This window comes from Nicotiana tabacum, chromosome 2, assembly GCF_000715075.1.
Source record: "Nicotiana tabacum cultivar K326 chromosome 2, ASM71507v2, whole genome shotgun sequence".
In the NCBI taxonomy this organism is placed as follows: domain Eukaryota; kingdom Viridiplantae; phylum Streptophyta; class Magnoliopsida; order Solanales; family Solanaceae; genus Nicotiana; species Nicotiana tabacum.
Window position 1 is genome coordinate 1 of NC_134081.1, and position 23883 is coordinate 23883.

The 23883-nt window shown below is 38.9% G+C and overlaps 1 protein-coding gene across 1 annotated transcript; it reads left to right on the plus strand.

The window, feature by feature from the left end:
- Positions 1-4331: 4331 nt before the first annotated feature.
- LOC107825225 (uncharacterized) lies at positions 4332-5665 on the plus strand. Its single transcript, XM_075239618.1, has 3 exons — positions 4332-5226; positions 5309-5370; positions 5480-5665. Exons 1-3 carry the CDS (start codon positions 4332-4334, stop codon positions 5663-5665), a joined length of 1143 nt encoding a protein of 380 aa, XP_075095719.1.
- The last annotated feature ends 18218 nt before the right edge of the window (positions 5666-23883 follow it).

Sequence of the window (23883 nt, forward strand, 5' to 3'; positions counted from 1 at the left end):
AATTTAACTTCTATATATATATATATATATATATATATATATATAAAAGATACAATAATCGAGATATAACAGGAGATCAGTAACTTACTGTAAACGATTCGCCATTACCCGGTTGAGTAGTAGTCTCAAATTGCCTATCAATACTAGTAGCAGCCACAGTCATAATCCAAGGTGCAACATTTTCAACTTGTGACAAATCAGGCCCATCATTTCCTGCTGAACAAGAAGTCAAAATTCCCTTTTTCATAGCATGAAAAGCTCCTATAGACATTGAATCTTTGAAAAAACTCCTTGCAGGTCCTCCAATGGATACTGATATAATATCTACACCATCACTAATTGCAGCATCAAACGCTCCCAAAAGATTTATGTCTGAACATCCAGAGCTCCAGCATACTTTATATGCAGCGATTCGCGCTGACAGTACGCCTCCACGGGCTGTTCCATTGGCAAAGCCATCTAAATTGGCACCAGGGACTGGTATTCCAGCTGCAGTAGAAGCTGTGTGTGTACCATGACCCTCAAAATCTGCTGGACTAATCTCATTAGTAGCTGCTTTTTTGTCTAGATTGAAAAATTGTGCTCCAATCACTTTGCTGTACAAAAATTGGAAAAGAATTAATTAAATATACATTTGTCAAAAATAGGCGAAATACAAAATTGAAACTAATTGCATTCGCCAGCCAAAAAGTATATGAAGTATGTATATACAGGTAACCATCCGGAAAACAAATGTGAGATTAGAACGAATATAAGGCAAGTTATCTACTATCATAGGCGGACACACAATATAGGAAGTGGGTTAATAATTTGTATATATTTAATAAATTTCTTAAAAAAATACATGATTTGGACTAAAGTTACTGGGTTCGGCGAACTTGTATGTTCTACACTCCCTCCGCCCCTGACTACAAGTCTACAACTGGTTAAAGTAGTGTAAAAATTTGTTATACTGTCAAGTGTAAATTAGTTTAACTCGAGTATCAAATTTCGAACGTCGAACTTATACTTTCAAATAGTGCAGTGCACTTAGTGGTAAGAACTTTAGAGGTCGAACTCGTTAAATTTAAATCGTGAATCCGTCTCTGGACGTATAATATTAGAATAGTTAAGTAGAAATAGAATCATCTAAAATGTCTATATATGTAATTAGATGGTAAATTTTTTTACTTGTTGCAACCAGTGAAATTGACACTCTGATCACATTTGCCCTTCCATTTTGCAAAAGGAGGTCCAAAGCCTGTGTCATTGAAGCTTTGTGATCCCATCCATATACCTACAAACTCAAAAGAAAAATCCAAAAACAAAAGGGTGAAAAAGAACACACAAAGTTAAAACTGAAATCAAATAACATTCCACAAAAATAAGCATGAATTAATTTTTCATCTCTTTCTTTTTTTGTTAATTCTATATAATATAATTAACCTGTATCTAAGACTGCTACAATTGTATCACTCTCAGCTTGTTGATTTCTTTGTACTGTCTCCGTCATTCCAATAAAATCCCAAGATCTTGTTGTTAGAAGTCTTCTCACTGTATTTGGAAATACGGACACAATCCCTTTTTTTTATGCAGTAGAACGAAAGAAAACTTTTGAAACTTATGATATTATATATGATAGGATAATTTTTGTGTAGCTATAAAACATTAAAATTTGTGATCTGAAACACATTATAACATCAGTTTGGCATTAATGGTAAACCAAGAAATTTAAAGTTTTTTTTGTCAAAACTTTAAATTGAAATAATGTAACATAAATTGAAACGAAAGAAGTATATATTACGTGCGCGATAATCTTTCTGTTTCATCAGGCAACAATCTCGCTGCAAATGCATTAAAGCTCCTTCCATAACTATGTATCTTAGATTCTCTAGCTATCGCCTCGCTGAAATTCAAGATCATTAATAAAAAATTAAACATATAAAATAAAAAATTTATTTTACTGTTAAAGAAAAATATATTTGGATTTATTTGAAGGATTTAAGAATTTACTCTCCAATAGTCTCTGAAAGCAAGCTGTGATGATCATCCAACAATAAGGTTGTATCTTCTGGTAATTCTCCCATATAAACTATGTAGGGCTGTTACACATAATCACAATAGTAGGAAAAGAAAATGTTTGTAAGTTAGGTTATAATTAAGTATATTCTTGTCCTTAAGAATGCCATAAAACAAATTATAATGTAGCTCTAACGATATATCAATGTAGATAAATATATCGTAAGAAGAAAAGCCTTGGAGCAACAGTAAAATTGTCTGTGTATATTGACTAAGAATTCCTCTCACAGCAAAACCAAGAACCAACGGAAGATTTAGTTAACTGCTAGTAGATATTCACTCCTATTTTGAATCAACTTTGTATTTTTGAATTATTGTTATGATTTGTTGTATATCTTCAAATTCAAATCTAGAGAGATTATAGGACTTGTGTAACCGAATCCTTGCACATAAGAAATATTTAAAGGACTCTTCCTCTCGACAGTAAAGTCAACCGAGAGTCTGCACATTAGACTGTCTTTCATCTTTCACTTCTTTACTCTTTTATATGGTATCAGATACATCGATCCGACATGGCCGCTTCCGCAAATTTAACCAATAGTCTCACTCTCACTCAGGGATCATCTTCTGATAAAACTACATATCATTTACCAAATCTCTCTCCAAATCTTGATCGCAATAACTTTCAGATTTGGAAGAGCAATGTTATGAATGCTCTTAAAATTTTTTGTCTTCATTCTTTTGTTCTATCCTACAACCCGCCACCTGCTACTATAACCAGAGGCGGACCTACACCAGTCCTTGAGGGGTCACGTGAACCCGTTAACATTGACAAAAACCCTGTATATATATTTTATGTATAGCTGTATATACTTTGGGGACCCCTTAAATATTTTTCTTGGCCCCCTCATTAACGAAATTACGCCTGAAGCAATGGTCCGCCTCTAAGCATAAGCTTTGCTTCTTGTCATACGATGCGGGTTCGAAACCCGCCTTTTACTTCTTCTTTTTAAAAGTTTCTTTTACTTCTTATAACTGGAATTATATACTAGTACAATAGTACTATTTATTAGTCACTAGTCAACAGTTCACTAATTTATAATTTTTTATTTCACCTTTTCTCAATTCAATTATATTTTAAATTTTTAATAGTTATAGATAATAGTCAATACCCTAATCAAAAGCCCCAAATGTCAATTCCCTAAAGACTAAACCCTTCTCCAGTTCTTCACTTCTTCGGTTCTTCCTCAATCAAAAATCAAAGCTCGCCTCCCATTAACTCATCTCTCAGGCAGTTACTTCTCACTTCAAAATGGAGAACCCTTCTTCCTCAATCTCAATTCCTCTCATTACTTTGAAAAAGTAGCAGGCATCAAATCTCTGGTTAGTGCTTCTCTTACTTTGAAACTTATTTTTTATTTATAAATTATAAGAGATTAAGAGCATGGAGAATTGGAGATGGATGTTAATTTACATCCAGTCCACCAACTTGACCTCTTCAAAGATATTAGAGTGAAACTGTAGAAAGCTTAAATATGGGCTCACAACAAATGACATCTGCTTTTGTTTAAATCATTATCTAAATAAATACAACACTAAAATCAAGTCAATAAACAACAGCCAAGATACAGAACTACAGAAGCTATAAACTTGATCAAACACTCGAGAACACACTCACATATTCATAAAGATATATATAGTGCAGAGTTATCATGTAATGAGCAGCAATTGGTTTAAAAATTTTGGTTCAAGAATCTCCAGTAAAGGTATTCTTGGTAAATGGTAATTAGGTAAACCCCAAATCTATTATTCAAATAATTTTGTTTAGGTTGAGCTTCTATTTTCTCTGAAATTTAGTGGTCTCTTAATTTTTTGCTATTTAACTTTAAGAATGGCTTCTCTTTCTATTTTTCAGACGCTTCAAATTGTTTAAGAATGGTTATTTAAGAATGACTGTCTTCATGTTTTTCAATTTATGTTTAAGTTTCTGATTCTTGATATACAAAAAGAAGTCAATTAAGTATTTTGAGATGCAATTTTAATTATACTGTGCTAGCAACCAACACTACATTTACAGGTTAGTGAAAATATTAAGTATTAAAATATAATTAAATTATGCAACATAGCTAGAATTTACAAGTAAATGTTAGTGAAGATATCAAGTGGTACATTTATAGAGTTGTAGTATTAGTATTCAATAAGTTGTATTTGTTTTATTTTTTGATAAAAGGGGTGTATTGCTCTATTTATATTGTGTTTGTTTGTATTCTTGATAGACTCTTAAATTTATTGGACTCGTTTTTTGTAGGAAGTTCTTGTTCTTATGAATTGAGATGGACGTATTTTTGACGAAGTTTAATTCTTCTCAACCAATTTCTACTCTTAGAAACAATTCCTCTCATCTTATAGAGGAGTTTGATGAGAAATTACTCAATCCCGATCCTGGAGAGAGAGTACCCATTGATAAATATAATCCTAGAATACGGGATGAAGTAAGAAGACACTACATTCAAAATGGACCTTGTCAACCGGTTGATCATAAGTTTCCTAAGATTTTATTCGGGAATAAAATGCGTCAATTTAGTCCGGGTTGGTTTAAAGATTCGTATTCTAGATGGTTGGAGTATAGTGTGAAGAAAGACGCCGCATTTTGTTTATGTTGTTATTTATTTAAAAATGATTATGTTCATGGAAGCACGGGTGACTCTTTCACAAAAACGGGCTTTAAGGCTTGGAATAAAGCTTCGGAAAGACTTGCTTTACATGTTGGTCAAGTAAATAGCCTCCACCACAAGTGTTTCAACAAGATGTTAGACTTATCACATCAATCTCAATCAATTCAAGTTGCTTTTGATAAGCAATCTGAGAAACAAAGAAATGAGCACCGAATTCGTTTAAATGCATCAATCGATGTTGCAAGGTTCCTCTTGTACTTTGGATTGTCATTTAGAGGTCACGATGAAAGTGATTCTTCAAAAAACAAAGGCCTTTTTCTAGGGCTTTTGGAATGGCTTGCAAAGAGGCTCCCTCAAGTGGATAGAGTCATATTGAAACATGCTCCAAAAAATGATATGATGACTTCGCCAAAAATTCAAAAGGACATTGTGAGTGCTTGTGCACAAGAAACCGTAAAAGTTATAATCAATGATTTAGATGGGGATTATTTCGGGATATTAGTTGATGAGTCCAAGGATATTTCACACCATGAACAAATGGCTCTCGCTTTGCGTATGTTGACAAAAAAGGCCAAGTGAACGAGCCATTTATTGGTCTTGTTCGTGTTGGTGATACCTCTGCAAAATCGTTGAAGGAAGCAATACTTTCTTTGCTTATGAAACACTCATTAAGTCCATCCAAAATACGCGGACAAGGGTATGATGCAGCTAGTAATATGCAAGGAAAAATGAATGGTCTTAAAGTTTTAATTTTGCAAGAAACTCCTTCGGCACATTGCATTCATTGTTTTGCTCATCAATTACAGTTGACGCTTGTAGCGGTTGCTAAAAAACATAAGGAGGTGGAAACTTTCTTTGCTATAGTTTCTAATGTCTTGAATGTGATTGGAGTATCCTTTAAACGTAGAGATAAACTTCGGGACCATCAAGCAGAATTATTGGAGCAGTTGCTAGAGAGTGGTGAAGTTCAAAATGGGAAAGGATTAAATTAAGAACGAGGGCTTCAAAGGCCAGGTGACACTCGTTGGGGTGCAATATTTTTTTTTTTTTGGAATACTTATTTTAAAATTTGTGTTCGTAGGTCAATTTGGGAGTATGATGAAGTTGGAGCTTGTGTTCGCAAGTCAATTGGGGAGTATGATGAAATCAAAGCGTAAGCTCTTTTTACTTTATTGTAGTTTTTTGCTTAGCAAGTTTATATTATATAGTGGAACATGCTACTTATTTACTGGTCTATCCTAGAGTTTATATGTATTCTTTTACTAGCTAATAAAGTTTTGGGTAATACACTCTAATGATAATGGTGCCCCCGTCATACTCAAATCCTGGGTCCGCCTCTGACTATAACAACTCAAAATGCTCCAACTGAACAACCTGTTACCATTCCAAATCCTATATATGAAGATTGGCACCAACGTGATCTCTACGTCCTTCTCTGGCTCAAACAAACAATTTCAGAGCCCCTGCTTCCTCATGTAATCACTGCCAAATTCTCTTATGAAGCATGCAACACAATTGAACGCCATTTCCAAACCCAAGCAAAATCCCTCTTACACAAACGCAGTCCAGTTATTCAAATGCCCAAATTGTGGGGTCTAGCCCCATGTGTGAAAGTTTGAAATTGAGAATTGTGTCTTCGTTGAACAAATTTTCTTGTGTTTATACTATAGTGAGGTCATTGGTGACATCACGTGAGTAATTACTTTGCTATAAATAGTAAGGTTTTGTTTCAATTGAAGACACACCAACAAAAGAGAGAAAGAAAGAGTGAGGCATCACAGACATGGTATAAAAAATAGTCTGTGAAAAAAATAGAGAGTGGGCGATATTGTAGTGAGATGACAATATCAAAAGAGGGTTATTTCTATTGAGTGTTATAGTGGTCTTTGGAGTATTTTACTCGGACCTACAATGTGTAAAATTTCTTGCTATAGTGATATCAGTTGCTCGTCTTAGGATCGTAGTTTTTTGCCTTATTCAAAAGGGTTTTCCACATTAAAATCTTGGTGTCGTAGTCACTCTTTTATTCTTGTTAATTACTGTATCTCAGTGCTATGTTATTATTCCGCTTTTATTACTGTAAATATTATTTCTGTATGGGGTTTATTTCCAATAACTGGTATCGGAGTACAAGTTATGCTTGTTCACATAAATACTATTCACTGTCGGTAGTACTATACTCGGTGAAAAATAAAAATGTCCGGAGTAAAGTACGAGGTAGCAAAATTTAACGGAGATAGTGATTTCTCAACATAGCAAAGAAGGATGAGAGATCTACTTATCCAACAAGGATTACACAAGGTACTAGATGCTGATGCCAAAATACCTGATACCATGAAAGCTGAGAATTGGACTGACTTGGATGAAAGGGCTGCTAGTGTAATCAGGTTGCACTTATCAGATGATGTGGTAAATAACATCATTGATGAAGACACCGCATGTGGCATTTGGACAAGGTTGAAAATCCTATACATGTCCATAACGCTAACAAATAAATTATACCTGAAGAAGCAGATATACGCCCTACACATGGGTGAAGGTACGAATTTTTTGTCATATTTAAATGTGTTTAACGGACTAATCACACAGATCGCCAATCTCAGAGTGAAAATCGAGGAAGAAGATAAAGCCATCTTGTTGTTGAACTCGTTGCCATCTTCGTACGATAATCTGGCAACAACCATCCTGCACGGTAAGACTACTATTGAGTTGAAAGATGTCACATCGTCTCTTCTACTCAATGAGAAGATGAGAAAGAAGCCTGAAAATCAAGGACATGCTCTCATCACAGAAGGTATAGGAAGGAGTTATCAAAGGAGTTCGAGCAACTATGATAGATCCGGAGCTCGTGAGAAGTCTAAGAACCGATCAAAATCAAGATCTAGAAATTGCTACAATTGTGATCAACCAGGTCACTTCAAAAGAGATTGTCCAAATCCAATGAAGGGCAAAGGTAAAAATAGAGGCCAGAAGAATGACGACAACACAGCCACCATGATGCAAAATAATGATAATGTTGTCCTCTATATAAACAAGGAAGAGGAATGCATGCACTTATCAGGTCCAGAGTCGGAATGTGTGGTTGATAGAGCAGCATCTTACCATGCCACACCGGTAAGAGATCTTTTTTGCAGATATGTAGCATGTGATTTCGGCCTTGTGAGAATGGGTAACACAAGTTACTAAAAGATTGTGGGGATTGGTGACATTTGTATCAAGACAAATGTCGGATGCACATTGGTTCTGAAGGACGTGCGACATGTACCTCATTTGCGGATGAACTTGATCTCAGGAATTTCTTTAGACCGAGATGGATACGAGAACTATTTTACAAATCAAAAGTGGAGACTCACCAAGGGATCATTAGTGATTGCAAAGGGAGTTGCTCATGGCACGTTGTACAGGACAAATGCAGAAATATGCCAAGGTGAATTGAACGCGGCACAAGATGAGATTTCTGTAGATTTGTGGCACAAAAGAATGGGTAATATGAGCGAGAAGGGATTGTTGATTCTTGCCAATAAATCACTCATTTCTTATGCCAAAGGTACAACGGTAAAACCCTATGACTATTGTTTATTTGGTAAGCGGCATAGAGTCTCAAGATCAGGTGTTTCAAGTTTTCCAGAAGTTTCATGCTATGGTGTAAAGGGAGACAGGCCAAAAGCTAAAGTGTCTCCGAAGTGACAATGGAGGTGAGTACACTTCAATGGAATTTGAAGAATACTATTCGAGCCATGGGATCAGACATGAAAAGACAGTTTCTGGAACCCCACAACACAATGGCGTAGCCGAAAAGGATGAACAGCACCATTGTGGAGAAGGTGAGAAGCATGTTCAGAATGGCTAAACTGCCTAAGTCATTATGGGGTGAAGCAGTTCAGACAGCATGTTACCTGATCAATAAGAGCCCATTAGTTCCGTTGGCGTTTGACATCCTAGAAAGAGTTTGGACCAGCAAGGAGGTGTCCTACTCGCATGTGAAGGTGTTCGGTTGCAGAGCTTTTGCACATGTACCAAAGGAGCAGAGAACAAAGTTAGATGATAAATCTGTTCCTTGCATATTTATTGGATATGGAGATGAAGAATTCGAATACAGATTGTGGGATCCTGTAAAGAAGAAGGTCATTAGAAGCAGAGATGTAATCTTCCGAGAAAGTGAAGTTGGAACTGCTGATGATATGCTAGAGAAGGCCAAGAATGGTATAATTCCTAACCTTGTTACTATTTCTTATACTTCTAACAATCCCACAAGTGCAGAAAGTACGACCGACGAGGCTGACGAGCAGGGGGAGCAACCTGCTGAGGTTATTGAGCAGGGGGAGCAACTTGATGATGATATCGAGCAAATGGATCACCCCACTCAGGGAGAAGAACAATCTCAATCTCCAAGGAGAACAGAAAGGCCAAGGGTAGAGTCATACAGGTACCCTTCCACGGAGTATGTCCTCATCAGTGATGAGGGGGAGCCAAAAAGTCTTAAGGAGGTAATGTCCCATCCAGAAAAGAACCAGTGGATGAAAGCCATGCAAGAAGAGATGGAATCTCTACAGAAAAATGGCACGTACAAGCTGGTTGAACTTTCAAATGATAAAAGAACACTCAAATGTAAATGGGTCTTTAAACTCAAGAAAGATGGAAATGGCAAGCTGGTTAGATACAAAGCCTGATTGGTGGTTAAAGGCTTCGAACAGAAGAAAGGTATTGATTTTGACGAAATTTTCTCACATGTTGTCAAAATGACTTCTATTCGAACAATTTTGAGCTTAGCAGCTAGCCTAGATCTTGAAGTGGAGCAGTTGGATGTAAAAACTACATTTCTTCATGGAGATTTGGAAGAGGAGATTTATATGGAGTAGTCAGAAGGATTTGAAGTAGCTAAAAAGAAACACATGATGTGCAAATTGAATAAGAGTCTTTATGGATTGAAGCAGGCACCAAGGCAGTGGTACATGAAGTTTGACTCATTCATGAAAAGTCAAACATATATAAAGACCTATTATGATCCATGTGTATACTTCAAAAGATTTTCTGAGAATAACTTTATTATATTATTGTTGTATGTGGATGACATGTTAATTGTAGGAAAAGACAAGGGGGTGATCGCAAAGTTGAAGGGAGATTTGTCCAAATCATTTGATATGAAGGACTTGGGCCCAGCATAACAAATTTTGGGTATGAAGATATTTCGAGAGCGAACAAGCAGAAAGTTGTGGCTGTCTCAGGAGAAGTACATTGAACGTGTACTGGAACACTTCAACAAGAAGAATGCTAAGCCAATCAGCACACCTCTTGCTAGTCATCTAAAGTTGAGCAAGAAGATGTGTCCTGCAACAGTGGAAGAGAAAGGGAACATGGCTAGAGTTCCTTATTCTTCAGCAGTCGGAAGCTTGATATATGCAATGGTATGCACCAGACCTGATATTGCTCATGCAGTTGGTGTTGTTAGCAGATTCCTTGAAAATCCTGGAAAGGAACATTGGGAAGTAGTCAAGTGGATACTCAGGTACCTAAAAGGTACTATAGGAGATTGCTTGTATTTTGGAGGATCTGATCTAATCTTGAAGGGCTATACAGATGATGATATGGCAGGTGACATTGATAACAGAAAATCCACTACTGGATATTTGTTCATATTTTCAGGGAGAGCTATATCATGGCAGTCGAAGTTGCAGAAGTGTGTCGCACTCTCTACAACTGAAGTAGAGTATATTGCCGCTACTGAAGCTGGAAAGGAGATGGTTTGGCTGAAACGGTTTCTTCGAGAGCTTGGATTGCATCAAAAGGAGTGTGTCATCTATTGTGACAGTCAAAGTGCAATAGACCTGAGCAAAAACACCATGTATCATGCAAGGACGAAGCATATGGACCTGAGATATTACTGGATTCGAGAAAGGATAGAGGATGGATCTATGCAGGTCAAAAGGATCCATACTAGTGAGAATCCTTCGGATATGCTAACTAAGGTAGTACCAAGAAACAAGTTCGAGCTATGCAAAGAACTTGTCAGCATGCACTCAAACTAGAATCTCCGGTGTTACATCCTCCAGGTGAATAAGACTGGATGGGGAGATTTGTGGGGTCCAGCCCCATGTGTGAGAGTTTGAAATTGAGAATTGTGTTTTCTTTGTATATAGAAAAAATGGAAGACAAATTTTCTTGTATTTATACTATAGTGAGGTCATTGATTACATCACGTGAGTAATTTCTTTGCTATAAATAGCAAGGTTTTATTTCAGTTGAAGACACACCAACAAAGAGAGAAAGAAAGAGTGAGGCATCACAGACAGAGTATAAGAAAATAGTCTGTGAGAAAAATAGAAAGTGAGCGATATTGTAGTGAGGTGGGAATATCAAAAGAGGGTTATTTCTTTTGAGTGTTGTAGTGGTCTTTGGAGTATTTTACTCGAACCTACAATGTGTAAAATTTTTTGGTATAGTGATATCAGTTGCTCCTCTCGGGGCCGTGATTTTTTCCCTTATTCAAAAGGGTTTTTCACGTAAAAATCTTGGTGTCGTTGTCACTCTTTTATTCTTGTTAATTATCGTATCTCGGTGTTATATTATTATTCCGCTTTTATTACTGTGAATATTATTTCTGCATGAGGTTTATTCCCAACACAAATCGCCGTCGCTCTCAATGCCAAATATGTGGAAAATTTGGACATGAAGCGCGTAACTGCTATCAATGCCTTGACATCACTGCCTACCCTCCCACACGCACCAACTCTCAGTCCACAATAGCTTCTTCACATCCTTCTGCCATGTCTAATATACGTGGATCCCTCTCCAAACCACAGGCCAACTATGCTTCTCCATCTACAATTGTTGATCCAGCATGGTACTTCGACTCGGGTGCCTCTCACCATATCACTCCAGATCTAGCTAACTTATCCATCAACTCGGAGTATAATGGAGATGATCAACTTGTGGTCGGCAACGGCATGTCACTAAATATTTCGCATATTGGCTCTAAAGTTATGTCTGCTAGTCCTAAAAGTGTCAAACTTTCTAATATTCTTGTTATTCCCAAGCTGACAAAAAGCCTCTTAAGTATTTCCAAACTAACTCGTGATAATAATGTCTTTGTTGATTTTCATGCTAATGAGTGCTTTGTCAAGAATTTGCAGGGCAAAACAGTACTTCGGGGAGTCATTGACAATGATTTGTATCGCCTCACCCCACCACCTACATAAACCTCCACAAAATCACCACCTATGGCCTTTCTTAGTGAACGCACTACCCTTGTTGGATGGCACCGCCGATTGGCTCATCCCAACGAAGCCACACTGCGACGTCTTATCTCTACATATAATCTTCTTGTTTCAAATTTTAGTTTGCCTAATGTTTGTGCGCCGTGTCAAATGGGCAAGAGTCATCGTATTCCATTAGTTCATCGTCATGAATCTAGTTTGCGTCCTTTTGATCTTGTGTATTCATATGTTTGGGGCCCGACTCCTATCAATTCTATTAATGGAACTCGTTATTTTGTTTTATTTTTGGATGATTGTACTTGTCACGACCCAAACAAACCCCTGTCGTGATGGTGCCTATCGTGGAATTAGGCAAGCCGACTCATTTCCAAAACAAACCGATATTTTTATTTCAAAGATAATTTCAGTGCTATTTAACATAAAAACCTCCGCAAAGGAGTTCAAATCAAAACAAAAGTGCGGAAGTAAAAGCCCGACATCGGGGTGTCACTAGTCATGAGCATCTACTACAATATGTCTAACAATATCAAGGCTAACTCAGCCTGAAAAATATCTAAATACAACTAGAGGAAGATAAGAGGGAGAAGACCAGGGGCTGCGATCGCCAAGCAGCTACCTTGCTACCCCCGAGAAAATCTACAACCAAAATAATCAACAACCGCTACCGTGTACAGCTATACCTGGATCTGCACACAAGGTGCAGGGAGTAACGTGAGTACGCCAACTCAGTAAGTAACAACAATAAATAAAGACTGAACAGTAGTGACGAGCAATAAAGCATATAACGTTCATATCTAGAAATCTCAGTAAAATACCACATGCTTTTAAAATCAGGGTTTGAATCAAAATATCTCGTTTAAACCCAGTTCCAGTAAAAATCATTTAAAGATATTTTTCAACAATTTTCAAAAAGAGAAAAAATGCAAAGGTGAGCAAAAATGATGAGATCATAAACAGCCCCTCGGGCAAAATATCACTCATATACAGCCCCTCGGGCAAACCTCACAGTCACTCGTGCCACTCGGGCATACCTCACAATCACTCATGCCTCCCAGTCACTCAGCACTCGGCACTCAGCACTCGCACTCAGTAGGTACCTGCGCTCACTGGGGGTATGTACAGACTCCGGAGGGGCTCCTTCAGCCCAAGCGCTATAATATGCACGGACACCTCACGTGCTGCACGGACAACTCACGTGCTATAATAATAAAGTATGCTGCAGGCGGGCATCCTCGATCCACACTCATCCTCACAATCAGGCCCATGGCCGATATGCAACATGCTGCGGCGTGCAGCCCGATCCCATAAATATCCTTACAAATCAGGCCCTCAGCCTCACTTAGTCATAAACCTCTCAAGCCACTCGGGCATTTCAGTAAAACAGGGCATTCGGCCCAAAATATTTATATGCATAAAAATAAAATCATAAAACTGAGTTATGCGTTAAACAAGTATAAACATGTCTGAGTATAGATTTTCAATCGAAAACAATGAGAGGATAGTAAGAAAAGGCCCCTAAGGGTCCAAACAGCACTGGCACAAGCCCAACTATGGCATTCAGCCCAATTTACAGAAACTCTTTCTAAAACATATAAGTATCATATAGTTTAAACAAAATATGCAACTTTACAGTTGCTACGGGACGGACCAAGTCACCAATCCCCAATGGTACACGCACACACGCCCATCACCTAGTATGTGTGTCACCTCAAAGTAGTAAAATGATACAAAATTCGGAGTTTCATTCCCTCAGGACTAGATTTATAATTATTACTTACCTCAAACCAGTCAAATCTTTACCCCCACAATGCTCTTGCCTCTGGACTCGGCCTCCAAATGCTCCAAATCTATTCACAATCACTACAATACCATCAATATACGCTAATAGAATGAATTCCAATGGAAAAGCTACAAAACTAGACCAAAACCCGAAATTGGTTCAAACCCGGTCCCCGGGCCCACATCTCAAAATCTGACAAAATTTACAAAACTAGAAAGCTCATTCACTCACGAATCTAACCATACCAAATTCATCAAAATCCGACATCGTTTGGTCCTTCAAATCCTTAAATTAATCGCTTAACAATTCCAAGCCCTAACCCCCTACTTTCACTCCAAAATCCTACTAATTAATGATGAACAAGGCCATAGATTCACGAAATTTATACCATTATGGGTTAGAATCACTTACCCCAACGTTGCTCCTTGAAAACCTTCGAAAAATTGCCTCTCTCCCGAGTTTCTCAAATCCAAAAATGGAAAATGAAGACAAAACACACGAACTGGGCTTTTCTGCCCAGCACAGTTGCACCTGTGGCCATATGTCCGCTCCTGCGGAACCGCACCTGCGGTCGTATCCTCGCACCTGCGAGAACCACTTAAGCCCTCAATTCCGTACCTGTGACCCCAGGTTTCGCACCTGCGGGCGCGCACCTGCGTAACATTTTCGCTTCTGCGGAACCGGCCCAACTCTTCTTTTCCGCATCTGCGCTTAAGGCCTCGCACCTGCGACTCTCTCTTCCGCAGGTGCGAAAATAGCAGTAGCAGCAACTTCAGCTGTATTTTCCAACTTCGACAAATCCGTTAACCACCCGAAATCACCCCAAGGCCCTCGGGACCTCAACCAAAAATACCAACAAGTCCTATATCAACATACAAACTTAGTCGAACCTTCGAATCACTCAAAACAATATCAAATCATCAAATTACCCTCGGATTCAAGCTTAAGAACTTCTAAATTTCCAAATTCGGCAACTGATGCCGAAACTAACCAAACCACGTCCGAATGACCTCAAATTTTGCACACACATCACAAATGACACTACGAACCTACTCCAACTTCCGAAATTCCATTCCGACCCCGATATCAAATTTTCCACTGCCGACCGAAATCACCAAATTTCCAATTTCGCCAATTTAAGCCTAATTCTATCACGGACTTCCAAATCACATTCCGGACGCACTCCTAAGTCCAAACTCGCCTAACGGAGCTAACGGAACCATCAGAATTCAAATCCAAGATCGTTTACACATAGGTCAACATCCGATTGACTTTTCCAACCTAAGGTTCTAAATAAGAGACTAGATGTCTCATTCCACTCCGAAATCACTCCGAGCCCGAACCAACTAACCCGGTATATCATAATATAGCTTAAGAGAATAAATGAAATAGAAATGGAGGAAACGGGGCTATAACTCCCAAACCGACCGGCCGGGTCGTTACATCCTCCCCCACTTAAACATACGTTCGTCCTCGAATGTGCCGAGAGTTGTTCCAAAAGCCAAGAAATGGTTATGTAACTTTCCCATGCACATACACGGGGGTGATCCCACATCACCCTATCCCATACAGGTCTGATAGCACAGCATAACTAAAATTTCTCAATTCAACCTAGCCCACAAGCCTTCGAATCAAATTTCCAACATCCGAAATTTCCTATAAGATCAGAGGTTCGCATCTACATACCGTATAAGTCTGAACAAGCTGTACCAAAAGCCGTAACCATAACTCAAATACTCAAATTCAAATACTGCATAGCTCGAAGCAATGATTTCAAATCACAGTATCGACTCAAATCAACCCAGTGCTGGTAATAAACCTCATATCAGACAAAACCTCGTTCTAAAACCTTCGTACACTGCCGATGATGAAAGAAACACACTGAATTCATAACCATTCATTAGACCAACAGGTCATGGAGCTCCCGTTCCTTCTACAAGAACTATAGCCAATTTCAAAGCCGACTTCCGATATTATCCTCCCAATTATACCACAATCAAATCTGATAGCATCCATTCTAGGCCCAATGACCTCGTCTCATCCAACACGACTACTCTAGTGACATGACACATCAATACAATCTAAAGCCACAACTCGTGCAATCCATGCACCAGATAGCAACATTCCAAATGTACCCAATCGTAACAATGACCCAAACAGGAGAACCGTTTCGCAAGCTCGGCGAGTACCACCCCGACGCAATGCTAAGAACCCATCACACACCGCATAACCATAACACACGAATCTTACACGAGGGATCATATTTCCACATAACTCTGCTGCAATACGCGACCCTATCCAAATACTGGTCCATATGAAATACCTCAAGCCACCCTGCTAAAATCAATAACCATGCGCAATTCGACATCAAGTACCCAAAGTGCATTACCATAACCACGGAGAAGCAAACGACACCATGCCACATAAAACCCGAAAGAACATAACCAATACGTCATCAACGAAGCAATATCCAATACTATTCTCGCTCAAATTCCGCTATAGGGCCACAATAGAACCGCACCATATGTGCATATAACCAATGAATCACAACTCCTCGTAGCATAGAAGAGTAACTCACATATCATTTCAGAACACGAATAAGCTTCACATTAACCGAATGGCACATCCTTCAACAATAGCAGTATGGAGCCAATCAATCCACCTCGGTGTAGAATACACATCCTAATTGGGCCTACCAATGGGCCCCAAATCAACTATGGTCAGCCACCAATAGATAAACAACCTCCGAAAGTTGACAATGACGGAATCATAACACCTTCTATCATCTGGCTAGCTCCAGCCACAACTTTACAGTCCATAACCATGAAACAATCTGCTCCTGAGAGCTCCCAATCTCTAATTCCATAGAACACATGAATCACCATATTTGATTCCACCTCCACCGCCTGAATGCCTAACAACTCTCTCATACACAATCATCCCACAAGAAATACTTTAAAAATTCTTCCGTGCCACCTGGAAAAAATTTGAATATCAACAGTCGATCAATCAGGAGAGTGACGCAATACCAGCGAAGTACCCATAAATCAAAACACACTGCCCCTTCTGAAATTTACACTCTCATCAAGCTATACCAGATAGTAATATCATTTACCTGGTCATCGGAAACCGTTCATGCTGCCTAAGAATTTATGTCCTTCCCTTCAAAACTGAACTGTGACCTTGTACATGTAAATCCTATTCCCGCACAACACACCACATCTATTATGCCATCAGGTGAGAAGCATAAGAATTCCATTATCAACTCTGAGTCACTAGCAAATTACATACCTTATTAGTCAGAAACCTCTTTCTTGCTTCTTTTTAGGAGGAAATCATAACACACAACACGTTTCGTACATCGGTACAAAATATTCGATTCAAACCATGGTAGAACCCATCATGAACACTTTGAAATCCATTCGCACATAACCAAGTTGTCCTATTTCTCCAAGTTCTTTCTAAATTGCCTTCAAATTGCTACTTTTTTCCTTGTTAGAACACTACTATCCTTAACTAAAACTTACCCCACGAACTCTAGCATAGAATCACGCTACACTAAGGCTTATAAGCCGCCGAATTCCCTTTTTATGTATCCCAAAGATTCCACAACCAAAAATGCTTACTCCGAAGAGACTTTATGTGAACCTAAAACGGTTTCCTTCACCTTCTTGATACTGAAATGCATAATTCACAATGATATGAGATGCCACGAGTCTCAACACCGTTCAATGCAACTCCCAGTTTTCTAGCCATATTTATAAATCTTGAATCCATTGAAACCATTCTCGAGAGTCATCCACTCTACTCAAATCTCGAATTAACCAACCAAACGGACCGAAATGACCTGTGCCCCATTAGCACACCAACACCCAAGGGAATAAAGAGTAACCCACACTCATACGCAACCGAGCAAATTCCCGCTCCATGTACACTACATTCTCTGTGAATAACTAAATTATTTTATGGTCCTCCTATAACCATAGAGTGTAATACAACTTGTGTCTAGAAATTCCTTTACCCGAGTCATCCTCGATCTCGATCTCGATCTCTGCAAGTCATAACTGATTCACCGGTATACCCCGAACCGAAACTAATATGACCCATAACCGTGCAATCAACTCGTCGATAACAGATTCTCCCACTTAGACTTAAGCTGCAATTATATAAAATTAGAACCTGTAAGGATTTCTCCTTCTCAATTACCAAGGTCTCGCACTGTAGCCTGCCAGACTTCTCGAAGTCTTTTATTAAGCCTTTCATGAACATTCTGAATATCCAGCCAAAATCACACACGCGACCTCTTACCGAGTAGCAAGTAATATTCCTCACAAAAGCTTCATCAATATCACGCCACCGCTAGCTGAACACAGGAGATAACCCACATGTGGAATTCCTTACCGACATCTTCCAATGAAACTGCACTGAGTGCAACGACCACTAAATCTATAAATTCTCCTGAGTTCATGCTCGCCCACCATTTGTATAAGTCTGTACTTTACCTATTGACATCAATTGTATGTCAACAATACCTTCCGAACTCAAGTCATATTGCACCTGACACGATAATCAGATCTTCACGCCTCTATTCATTTCAAACACACTCCTTTCTGCCATATTCAATTTTCCTTTGTACACTAATCATCACTCCAAATAGAGTCTGCAAGCCGATTCACATACTAACACGATTCTAAACCATTCTACACTTTCTCAAGGCACACGACTACCCTACTAGTGAATTCATATGCTAATCTGCCACTCTTACTTCGGTTAAATCATCTCCTTTAAGAAACTTATCAACCTCTACTTCTCCTACTTGACCTGCTAGTACTTCAACCATCGCGAAACACTTCCCGTCATGTCTTTCCTCATACTTTGCTACCCAACTGCTGCATCAAATCGAAATGTATCTCTGTCGCACCTGAACCAATAAAATGTTACCGACTCTAAGTCTCTTCGAAGATCATCTTTCTCGAGCCATCAACATCAAAAATACCCATTCACAACCACAATTACTACACAATCACTTACTCTTCTTGAGTCCAAACTCATTGACAAGACATGAGAATTTAATTTGCCCCAAAATTTAACAACATGAAAGATCCTTCAAAACATTCACACTCGAGACCGTACGTCACATCAAAACGAAAATCAAGCGCCCAATGGCCTTCCTTTACATTTCAAGGAAACACTTCTCGTCACATTCAAATCGTCTTAACACATCCCGCATTTACATCATACTCATCACAAAGCCATTCCACTGCTCATCGAGCCACGAATTCCACTCGTAGGGGCATTACCGGATATACGAGTTCAAATGTACAGGTTACAACTGAAGCTACCGAGCCAAAACTACGGTTTAAACCTGGCCTCAAGTCCTCCAGACTAGCCTATCACCAAAACACATAATACACATCTCGAACCTCATTCATAGAATCATAAGTCGGCGATGCACAACTGATACTGAGTGCTCATGTGCGCATACGAATGCGTGGAAGGAATTCAAAGAGTTATGTTTTAAGCTGAATCAATTTCGCACGATAGAATACAAGAAAGTGAAATTTTTCTAAGGGTTCCACAGCCTCTCGAAGATAAGTACAGACGTCTCCGTACCGATCCGCAAGACTCTACTAAACCCGCTCATGACTCGTGAGACCTATGTAACCTAGGCTCTGATACCAATCTGTCACGACCCAAACAAACCCCTATCGTGATGACGCCTATCGTGGAACTAGGAAAGCCGACTCATTTCCAAAACAAGCCGATATTTTCATTTCAAAAATAATTTTAGTGCTATTTAATATAAAAACCTTCGCAAAGGAGTTCAAATCAAAATAAAAGTACGGAAGAAAAAGCCCGACATCAGGGTGTCATTAGTGATGAGCATCTACTATAATCTGTCTAACAATATCAAGGCTAACTCAGCCTGGAAAATATCTAAATACAAGTAGAGGAAGATAAGAGGGAGAAGAGCAGGGGCTGCGATCGCCAAGCAGCTACCTTGCTACCCTCGAGAAAATCTGCAACCAAAATAATCAACAACTGCTACCGTGTCCAGCTACACATGGATTTGCACACAAGGTGCAGGGAATAATGTGAGTACGCCAACTCAGTAAGTAACAAAAATAAATAAAGACTGAACAGTAGTGACGAGTAATAAAGCATATAACGTTCATATCTGGAAATCTCAGTAAAATACCACATACTTTTAAAATCAAGGTTTGAATCAAAATATCTCGTTTAAACCCAGTTCCAGTAAAAATCATTTAAAGATATTTTTCAACAGTTTTCAAAAAGAGAAAAAATGCAAAGGTGAGCAAAAATGATGAGATCATAAACAGCCCCTCGGGCAAAACATCACTCATATACAGCCCCTCGGGCAAACCTCACAATCACCCGTGCCACTCGGGCATACCTCACAATCACTCTTGCCACTCGAGCATACCTCACAATCACTCTTGCCACTCGGGCATACCTCACAATCACTCATGCCCCCAGTCACTCAGCACTCGGCACTCGCATTCAGTAGGTACCTGCGCTCACTGGGGTGTGTACAGACTCCGGAGGGGCTCCCTCAGCCCAAACGCTATAATCTGCACGGACAACTCACGTGCTGCACTGACAACTCACGTGTTATAATAATAAAGTATGCTGCAGGCGGGCAGCCCCGATCCACACTCGTCCTCACAATCAGGCTCTCGGCCGATATCAAACATGCTGCGGCGTGCAACCCGATCCCATAAATATGCAACATGCTACGGCGTGCAGCTCGATCCCATAAATATCCTCACAAATCAGGCCCTCGGCCTCACTCAGTCATAAACCTCTCAAGCCACTCGGGCATTTCAGTAAAACAGGGCATTTGGCCCAAAATATTTATATGCATAAAAATAGAGTCATAAAACTGAGTTATACGTTAAACAAGTATAAACATGACTGAGTATAGATTTTCAATCGAAAACAATGAGAGGATAGTAAGAAAAGGCCCCTAAGGGTCCAAACAGCACTGGCACAAGGCCCAACCATGGTATTCAGCCCAATTTACAGAAACTCTTTCTAAAACATATAAGTATCATATAGTTTCAACTAAATATGCAACTTTACAATTGCTACGGGACAAACCCGACCCCCGGGCCCACATTTCAAAATTTGACAAAATTTATAAAACTAGAAAGCTCATTCACTCACGAATCTAACCATACTAAATTCATCAAAATCCGACATCGTTTGGTCCTTCAAATCCTTAAATTAAACTCTTAAATATTCCAAGCCTTAACCCCCTACTTTCACTCCAAATTCCTACTAATTAATGATAAATAAGGCCATAGATTCACGAAATTTATACCATTATGGGTTAGAATCACTTACCCCAACGTTGTTCCTTGAAACCCTTCGAAAAATCGCCTCTCTCCCGAGTTTCTCAAATCCAAAAATGGAACATGAAGACAAAACACACGAGCTGGGCTTTTCTCCCCAGCACAGCCGCACCTGCAGCCATATGTCCGCTCCTGCGGAACTGCACCTGCGGTCAAATTCTCGCACCTGCGAGAACCACTTAAGCCCTCAATTCCGCACCTGCGGGCGCGCATCTGCGTAACATTTCCGCTTTTGCGGAACCGGCCCAACTCTTCATTTTCGCATCTGCGCTCAAGGCCTTGCACCTGCGACTCTTTCTTCCGCAGGTGCGAAAATAACAGTAGCAGCAGCTTCAGCTGCATTTTCCAACTTTAACAAATCCGTTAACCACCTGAAATCACCCCGAGACCCTCAGGACCTCAACCAAAAATATCAACAAGTCATATATCAACATACAAACTTAGTCGAACCTTCGAATCACTCAAAAAAATATCAAATCATCAAATTACCCCTCGGATTCAAGCCTAAGAACTTCTAAATTTCTAAATTCGGCAACCGATGCAGAAACCAACTAAACCACGTCCGAATGACCTCAAATTTTGCACACACATCATAAATGATACTACGAACCTACTCCAACTTCCAGAATTCCATTCTGACCCCGATATCAAATTTTTCACTACCGACCGAAATCGCCAAATTTCCAATTTCGCCAATTCAAGCCTAATTCTACCACGGACCTCCAAATCACATTTCGGACGCGCTCCTAAGTCCAAAATCACCTAACGGAGTTAACAGAACCATCAGAATTCAAATTCGAGATCGTTTACACATAGGTCAATATCCGGTTGACTTTTCCAATCTAAGGTTCTAAATAAGAGACTAAGTGTCTCATTCCACTCCGAAACTACTCCGAGCCCAAACTAACTAACCCGGTATATCATAATATAGCTTAAGAGCGTAAAGGAAACAGAAATGGGAGAAACAGGGCTATAACTCCCGAAACGACCGGTCGGGTCGTTATAGTACCAAGTTTATTTGGATTTATTTTATCCATAAAAAATTAGATGTGCTTACTATTTTTAAACAATTTCATACTATGGTTGAAACCCAATTCAATGTCAAAATAAAATGTCTACAAACTGATTGGGGAGATGAATTTCGTAATGTTTCCTCTCATCTTCAAACTCTAGGCATTCAACATCGAGTTTCATGTCCGCACACACAAGAACAGAATGGTGCTCCAGAGCGATGCAATCGCATTATTGTCGAAAAAGGATTATCTCTTCGTGCCCATGCTTCTCTCCCATTGTCCTTCTGGGAACCAGCATTTCATACGGCAGTCTACCTCTCTAACCATACCATCACCCCTATCCTAAACCACTTGTCACCTTACCGATGTTTATATGATCGTCCACCAGATTATGGCTTTCTAAAAACCTTTGGTTGTCTTTGTTTTCCTTTTCTTCGTCCTTACAATAAACACAAGTTTGAATTTCATTCTCAGCCATGTATCTTTATAGGTTATAGCTCAAAACACAAGGGTTATATGTGTCTTCATGTGCCATCTAACCGGGTTTACATCGCTCGCCATGTTGCCTTCGATGAGGAATGTTTCCCTTATCAAGACCACCTAAAAGCATCCTCCTCCACATTATGCTCCTCATCATCTACCGTTCCTGCCACATTACTCCAACAAGCTGCCTCCCTGCCTCCACCTCCACAAGCTTCAACTCAATTATCAACGACTACTCAAGATGTTGTTTAGCCTTCAACAAGCACATAGGTCATGAGTTTGAACCGTAGAAGCAGCTACATAACTCGCCTTGAGATACGGCTCTTCTCCAAACCCTGTAGGAACGCGAGATGGCTTGTGCAGCGGGTTACCCCTTTTATAGATATATCGTTACGAAGTTGGTCAAAAAATTGAAAACTTGCACCTCCGTCTAGTATTTCTTTAAATATAGTTTAAGGTTTTGGCAATAATTAAGGAAATCATTTAATAGCACTAATTATAAGTGTCATTGGAGCAACGATAGATTTTAATTAAAAAATTAACTATATCTTGATTTCCTAAAGCGACATTTATTTTTGACAAATTTGTTTGACCAAAATGACATTTAAAATAGGATTGGAGGGACTATATGTGAATTATCGTTTTTATTTTTGGAGAAAAAAATTGGAAAAGCAAGGGAATATTACCTTTCTTTCATCAGCATTTGATCCATTGCAAAGTGCAATAAGCAGACACAAATTGAAGACGAGAAAAGAAATGCATTTTAATATTCTCTTTAATTTTCTCTGCTACGTGAGGGAATAGATATATGTAAGTGATGAAAAAGAAAGTAATTGCCAATATAAATAGAGGAGGCATATATTATATAATAGGTAAGCTTGCATAATTAACCAAATTTCCTAATAAGTTTTGTCTGCATCAAAAGGTAAAGAAGCAATTAAATCACACAAAAAAAGCTAGTTTTAGAAAAATTAAAATAATAAAAAGCTCAGTTTTGTAAATCTTTGTGAGCTTATTAAAGATTGGTAGATTAGTTAATTTTATACTGAGAAAATTATTTTTTTTCGTATAACTTGACAGCTCTTAATTAAGATAGGTACTTGATTTCCAAATAGGCATGTTTGGGAATTAATCGGTAGTTTGACTTTGTGAAGTTTTATAAGTTGATATCCTCAAGATGTTAAAGTTTATGGGAATATATTTAAGTTATTGAGAATTTCCCCAGTTAGTCCCTTTAATTTAAATAAATTGATATCCCGAGATGTTAAAATTTACGGGAATGTATTTACGTTGTTGAGAATTCCCCAAATTAGATCATATAATTTAAAAGTCTACTTTTTTTTT

Excerpts from the sequence above, each read along its gene's own strand:
- LOC107825225 (XM_075239618.1), top strand. The coding sequence starts at position 4,332 with ATGGACGTATTTTTGACGAAGTTTAATTCTTCTCAACCAATTTCTACT. Across the intron at positions 5,227-5,308 it reads ACAAATGGCTCTCGCTTTGC|GAAGCAATACTTTCTTTGCT; the intron begins GTATGTTGACAA and ends AAATCGTTGAAG. Across the intron at positions 5,371-5,479 it reads TCCAAAATACGCGGACAAGG|TTGACGCTTGTAGCGGTTGC; the intron begins GTATGATGCAGC and ends CATCAATTACAG.